Source organism: Antedon bifida, chromosome 6 (genome assembly GCF_963402885.1).
Source record: "Antedon bifida chromosome 6, ecAntBifi1.1, whole genome shotgun sequence".
NCBI lineage: Eukaryota > Metazoa > Echinodermata > Crinoidea > Comatulida > Antedonidae > Antedon > Antedon bifida.
Genome location: NC_136231.1, coordinates 23,086,176 through 23,094,067, shown reverse-complemented (window position 1 = coordinate 23,094,067; position 7,892 = coordinate 23,086,176). Strand labels below are relative to the sequence as shown.

Sequence of the window (7,892 nt, the reverse complement as noted above, 5' to 3'; positions counted from 1 at the left end):
ATGTTGCATGACTATGGTGATTGACAACTTCTGTGTCGGAAACATTCCCACAGGAATATCCGACATATCATATTTTCTTTCTTTAAATAATACGATCGAAAACAATTTTATTCCCTTAATACGGTTCTTGGTATAGTCTTATATTGTTGGATGTTTGCAGTGCCCCCTGTACAGTAGATAGTAAACATTCATTGCGTGGATAGTAGTTTTAAATTACATTTTCAATTGATTTGCACAATGTCTACACAAACAAATGTGAACACTGTAATAAAACACTTTGCAATGGATTGAATATTACATATTATTTCTTGCTGCTGCTCATACATAAAGTGTATCTGTGATGTCATAGCAGTGGTTGCTATCACGTGATATATTCAGCGTAAATCAGTGGTGAACTTGAAACGAAGCCCTCAATCTGAACACAAAGTACACAGCCGAGACTAAACATAAAACGATTGGAATCAAGAGAGAGACTTTATATTCACGTGTGCTTGCGTTACGATCACATCGTTTCGCACGAGACAAATCCATTCCTCGAAATCGGTGTTTACCACACATCAAAGGGAAATACTTCCCCTGATGAAGAACGAATTAGGATTTTATGTTCGCTGATATGGAAAGCATAAACCGTCTTGGAGATTTTTATTAGGAACTATTCGATTGACTTTGGAGTAAATTTTGACAGCTGATTTTAAACTCTGTTTGCAGATTGATTTTTACAATGTCCTAGATCTTTACTTTTTTTCAAAGAATATTGAATGATTTTTAATTAATGGCGCAAATACGAACTTTCGTCTGCCAGGTACTTTTGACATTGATAGTCGTGCAGGTAAGAATACTAATACAAATTTGAGGATTTTTTTATTCGTTAGTTTATTACAGAAATACCATCTGTAGAGGTATTTTCCATAGGAGTCTCATGAGTCTAATATTTCTGTCTTCTCAATAATTTAGCTAGTGGCCATCATAAATGCTTTGTGTTTTTTCCCTGGAACTTCGCCATGCCCTTGCTATATATAAGATTGAGGGGGAGGGGGGGGGGGGGTTTCTGATTCTTTTCTCAATAATCAACCGATTTACATCCACTTTGCATTATGTACAAATCGTCAAATACGGTTTCACATATGTATCACATGGTTAAGCTAAGGTTACAGTTAGATTGCCTGGTACAGGCACACAGTAGGCCTACATAGACTCGGCTAAAAAAATTGCAAATTTGGCCGAGTGTTTGGGGTGAAGTAATGGATCAGGAATTACGTCATAAAAAATCACAATACTAAGTCTGTTTGCCACAGTATTCATTTGTATAGGATAGTTAAATTACCCTAGAACTTGATAGATCTTTCTATCTATATTTAATTTTGACATAGATATATTGTTCATTATATATCTCTATGAGTTGATCATTGACCATTGCATACAATTAATAATAAGGAAATCACGGCTTGTGCTATTTTTAAGTCGTGTTTGTACGTTTATTGATAAAATCAACACGCATTCCAGGTAAGTACAATTAGTTAGTAGACATAATTACTTTCACTTCAACGATATTCTATATCCCTAATCCAATCCATAGAAGCATGGCTTAATCATGAATATAAAGACAGGGATACATAAATGGGACGGTTCCGTTTAAAATGCGGGGTTTAATGTGCGCAAAACAGCTTGTATACCATGTTAATATCATACATTTTACTCCAAACGTCAATATTTTATAGCATTTTTAGATATATATATGTATATGTTATAATGTTATGATTAATTACATAGATTTGTAAAGACTGTGATTGATCGTCCGTATGTGCAATGATACAACTCTAATGATCAATGTAGTATGTCTTTTTTCCTATTTGAAATATTTCCATTTATCCAACTGTTAGAAATACTGACCTTATAATACTGGATAAGATGGTAATAAATTGAGTATTTTGAAGTTAACGTTCATAATACTCTGGCTTATACGGTATCATTAAAAAAAAGTCGAAACAAATATCATATTTATATTAAACCTAAATAGATTCCTGTCATTTGATTGAACGATTATGGGTAACATGGTATTCGATAGACGGTACTATTAAATTATCGTGTGATAGAACAATTTTTTTAAATATTTTTACCTGAAAACCAACGCCAGGTGATCAGCTCCTTTCATATTTTTAGATTCACAAAATGTCCTTGAAAATAATAACATGAGTTTCTTGTCCACCCCACCCAAATTATATGAATCTATCGTATAACTATAACTGAAAGAAATAATCAGCTTCCGTACAATATGTGGTACTATATCAAATTTACAACCAATACTGCAGTTTCGGTTCCCTTATAATTTGGAAATAACTCAAGAGGTTACGTTTCTGTTTTAATCCGTTATATATGATATAGAATGTGTTGATCCATGACCAGTCTCAGTGGTACCCATATTAAATTTACAACCGATTTAGACGGTTAGGTCTCCTAGCCTGGACAGCAAGACGTATATGTTTTGTTGACTGTTGGTTTACGGTCAGTGTTAGACCTAGATTTGCTTTGCAGATAGCTATATTTATAAGCAGAATTTCAGATTATATGCTTTAAGGTATCTTTACTCTAAATATCCACATTATCTTCCTAATAATGTCAACGACTTTTAATTAAAACATTTAGTTAACATGGCTAATTGTACGATCACCCAGAGGGCTATTCACTGTAATTGTTCGCGCTATCAATACACATTACAGTTTAACGCAACAGAAATAACACATATGAAGTACTAACAGAGATTGTGGATATATTTGCAAGCACATAGGAAGAATTTACGTTGAAATTATAATTGCATTATAATTCACGCAATCGAACTGTTGGTTTTTAATTTATGGCGCTTCATAGCTACAAGAAACACATTCCATATATCTGACGTACCTATCGTATCTTATTTGTCAGGCCGAGCTATTATGCACCATACGTGCATGTTATTCATGGACATAAAAATTGACTTATGAATTAAATGTATCCATATTGTTAGTATTATATTCATTACTCTATTGATTCTATTAAATTAAATTCATAAAGCGTTGAGAGAACACCACACCATATGGCGATACTATATTAATTAATGAAAAGGAGAATACTGAAACATAATTACAGTATCCTATACCGACGTTTAAACTATATATTGAGATTCTGGTCCGGTGGAGGTGTCTTATTTATATTATACCGTTCCCATGTGTGGCCCGGTGTATTCGGTGCCCGTTTCCCATTTGAACTTTTATTTCCGCGTACCACGTTGAGTTCCTTCAATGGAATGTAATTGGTCTGTGATTAGAAACTCCTAAACTGTGATTGGAGTTTCAATTGGTGATTTCACCAACCAATGGCCTTGAAACGCAATGAACAATAATACAAAAAAGAACATACGCGCGCTTAAGCAGGCTCTCAATGCGATGTACATCATTGTACAGGAAAAATGGTTAGGCCTAGATAGGCCTAAATGAAAAACCTTTTGGGAAAGAAACGTCTTCAATTCGGTTTAAAAATTCAAATAAACACTTTCGGATTGAAGGGTATTCTACAAAGTTGGAGCTGCCACACCCTATAGGTCTTGGACCAAAATTTTGTTACGATACTTACGATATTTCTTAAGCGTGGTTCCCATTAGAACGCAACGCAGCGACGTATCAACGCAAAGTGATGTATTGCGTAATCACAAGTGGGAACCGAACAGTGCTGCAAAAATCGCAGGTTTGAATTCACGCAGGCGAAGGCAATCACAATTATTAGAAGGGCATTTTCTTACGTTGCGTAAGTTGCGTTACGTTGCGTCGCTAGTGGGAACCAAGCTATAGGGTAATTACTGTGCAGGCTTAGGATGTCTCATAGAAACACCTGCGTGGCTTCCCATCGTATAATTATTGATCACACTTGGTGTGAATGCAGACGATATCATTTTATTGTTTTTAATTATCAAATTCAAATTGAAAATTACAATAAGAAGATTCATTAATATAAAATAGATTGTTAGTAGAAATCTGGGCACAATGCATTCTGTAATAAATATGCAAAACTAGAAAAGTGTAATCGATATTTGAAATGAGGTATCGTTAAATTATGACTATAAAATTCAGCAACGAGTTACGTCACGCGGTTTAAAAAAAACCGAAATAATACATGTTCAATTTCATACCGTTATAGGTGATGCAGATGTAGTTTGCTGTGTAAAATCTGATTCTCATCAATAAATTAATCTCACTAACAACAGCGTAAAGCTTGGTTCCCACTAGCGACGCAACGCAAGGACGTAGACGCAACGCAAGTGAGTTGACCAATCACACGCGACTGTTCCAATAATCCATCGCTTGTGATTGGTCAAATCGCTTTGTGTTGCGTTACGTCCTTGAGTTGAGGTTAAAGCGTGGTTCCCACTAGAACGCAACGCAGTGACGTATCGACGCAAGGTGCTGTATTGCGTAATCACAAGTGGGTTTGATTTCACGCAGGCGGGGGCAAACACAATTATTAGAAGGGCATTTGCTTACGTTGCGTAGATTGCGTTGCGTCGCTAGTGGGAACCACGCTTTAGTGACGCAATTAGCGACGCAGCGCAAGGACGTAACGCAACGTAAGTTATTTGACCAATCACAAGCGATGGATTATTCGAACTCGCTTACGTTGCGCGTACGTCCTTGCGTTGCGTCTCTAGAGTGGGAACCATGCTTAACACATGGAAACGTAGCCCAATGTGCAACAGAGAGCAAGGAAACATACATTTTACTCTGTGGTACCATCAATCTTTAACCTAATTAGTAATTCACAAAATTAGGAAATTAAATTTTCAACAAAAGATATCATCCATTGAAAATTAAATACTTCCTTTATAGACGGAATTATTGATCGAGGACGTATCAGATCTCTCACGCCGTCCTGACTGTACGTACAGATTGTTCAGACGGACAGAATTGATTGTGGGGCCAATCAGACTATGACGTCCACGGCGTCCTTCTAATAATCTCTGCCTCAACCAATAGTGTTGACTGCATACTAGGTGCAGTTGATTACAAGCATCAAAGCATGGTTCGTACTCTACGCGCGCTAACACAAGCGCAGACTCGTCTAGTTTATGGTAATCCAGCTTAACTTGATCTAGAGTTCATCAAGCATCCTGTTAGAATGTGCAGAATGTGCCAACAGGCTTTATGAAGACAATTATCCGAACATCTTCGTTTTATTGATGTTGCTGAATGTAACATGTGATTTTCAACAGGTGGGCCTCCAGGAACCACTGACGTCAAATTAATTTTCCTGATACTTAATACTAAAAGTCATTATCCCGTTGCCAACTGTACTGGTGGTAAACCAGTTAGTTATAATTAGACCACTGTCCGTATTAAATGTATCTAAATGTATCAGTATTAAGTTTATTTTGCGTCATCTAAACAATTCATGACGCGATATCTTTAACATAAACACAAAGAAGTCAACTAAATTGAACATTATTTTACAGTGACGATAAAGTAGCAAATTGCATTTATTTTTATTGTTACATAATACACCAATGGTACTGTAAGTAAACCACACGATTGCCATATACACACTCATAACCATACTGTATACTGTATTCTTTGATGTACGTATGAAAGACCTTCAATGTAAAACATAATAATGATTAGAAAGGTATAGGCCTAATATAATTAACCTTAGTACAAAGACAAATAATTACCTGACGAACCGTGTATACAGTCGCCAGCTAAACAATACCGAATCATTTAATAAACCAAATAATTTGATCATTAAATGATACTAATAATATTCCAAATAATTTCGACAATATCATTATAACCTCGTGATTAACCTTCGCTTTCAATGTAGGACTAGTTGTTTTAAATGGTTATTAATTAGTGCTGGCACTGCCATCGAATGCAATTACCATGAATGTTCAATATTGTATTCGCACAATAACTGAAAACTCTGTCTACACTCAAACAAACAGTGATATTTCCAAATATGGTAGTGATATGATATCGTCATGTCCATTTATTTTTCACATAAAGGTTGATAGTGTAGACAGAGCTTTAAAAGGTGCACAACGTGCTTCTAATGGAGCAAGAAGCGCAGCCCCCGGCAATTTGCTTAATTGCTATTTATTGTATTATATAAATAATGCATTGTATATCGAGATATAACGAAACAAAGTTTATATAATTACAAACATGAAGTAATATAACAGGGTTGTGTAGGCTGAGTACATAATAGAGTATTGAAAGTTGGAGATTGATGTCATGCTAGTTTTCAAAACAATATTTTTTAAGTCCCTACTAGCAACTCATGTATTTAATTATTATAATTATTTAAAGCTCCGTATATGTTTTCTACGAGTACACTAGTTTCGCGGCATTTACTTCTTTGGCATTATGTAAATCATGACTCAAGTTGAATAAATAGCAGATATTCTGAAAACACAAGTCACATTTGATGAAGGAATCGTGATTAAAAAATATTACTAGTTTGGTGAGCATTCAAGTTATGCAATCTCAAATCAGACGCCTAACACAGATATCGTTTGTCAGCAAATATATTATATTCAGTCATATATGTTTAAATAACAATGTTAACATAGTTAATCATTATCCTTACTAAGTACAGTATTCATTATATTCTATTATATTCAGTATGTTTCTTACAGTTTATCATTTTCTTTACTATTTACTAGGCCTATTAATTATTTAATCAAAAATAATCCCACCACGTCATTTCATTTTGGTGATTGTTACTGATGGCATAATGATCGTGAAAACACTGAGTAGAATAATGACGATGATGAAATGGTGCAATGAAGAATGATAATGATGTTGATTATGATGGTGGTGATGATGATGATGAAATGAGGACAATGATGATGGAAACAATGCTGATAATATGAAGATAATGATGTGATGAAGATGATGATCAAAACAATGACAATATCAAGATGTTATGCGAAGATGATGATGAAATGAGGAGAATGATCATGGAAACAATGCTGATAATATAAAGATAATGATTTGATGAGGATGACGATCAAAACAATGACAATATCAAGATGTTATGCGAGGATGATGATGATGATGATGTTGATGATAATGATGATGATGATGTGACGGTTATTATGGCAATAACAATGATGAATAGAATAATGATCAGAGATGAGTAAAATTGTAAATCTACTCTTCCCTGATGATGTTAGTTAATGATGAGTCTATAACTTTCTTAAGCACAATTAGTACATACATCAGATTTGATTAGTTTTGATTGATTAGTTGATCTCCCGTCAATTACTTACATCATTTCGAGTCAACATTCTATTGTGTTGGTATTCATACCCAGAACAACCAATTAAAATACAAGTATCTTTGATTAATTAGTCAATATCTCACTCTAATTGGAAAATAATATAACTTACGCTAATTACTCGTTTAGCATGGATAGAAACTTATCTCGACAACGTCTCATGAATAATCGTACAGCATGTTGTTTATATACCTCTATGGACTGTGTACTTAAATACTATAAAAGTATCTTATCACAATTTGTATTAGCATTATTATTAGTTTAACGCACATTCATTTTCACACTGTCAAGACCTAAAACCGATGTTCTATGGTTCGAAGGAACAAAGCAGCTAGATGTGAAATAATTCTTAAAGAAAATCGGTAAATACCACTACAACCATGTTCCTTATTTTGAGGAAGATGTGTATACTATTAAAAATGTAGTCAAATAAATTTAAAAGTAGGGTGTTAAGTGTTTACACTCATTGTGAGATGGGAAATAATAATAAGATTGCATATTCCGTAATATGTCGTCAGTAACAACAATCAGAATGAATTCCCTGTTTCATTTTCATGATTATTTTATGAAACATGGCTATAGCTATACGCATT

The 7,892-nt window shown here is 34.4% G+C and overlaps 1 protein-coding gene across 2 annotated transcripts in view; it reads left to right on the top strand.

The window, feature by feature from the left end:
• Window positions 1-424: 424 nt before the first annotated feature.
• LOC144845829 (atrial natriuretic peptide receptor 1-like) overlaps window positions 425-7,892 on the top strand; it is a 63,170-nt gene continuing 55,702 nt past the window's right edge. The window contains exon 1 of one of the 2 annotated variants that reach the window (XM_078703275.1): window positions 425-829. In XM_078703275.1, the coding sequence (XP_078559401.1) occupies window positions 773-829 (57 nt within the window). In that variant the 5' untranslated portion in view covers window positions 425-772. The remainder of the gene's footprint in view (window positions 830-7,892) is intronic. The other variant, XM_078703276.1, reaches the window with a different exon arrangement.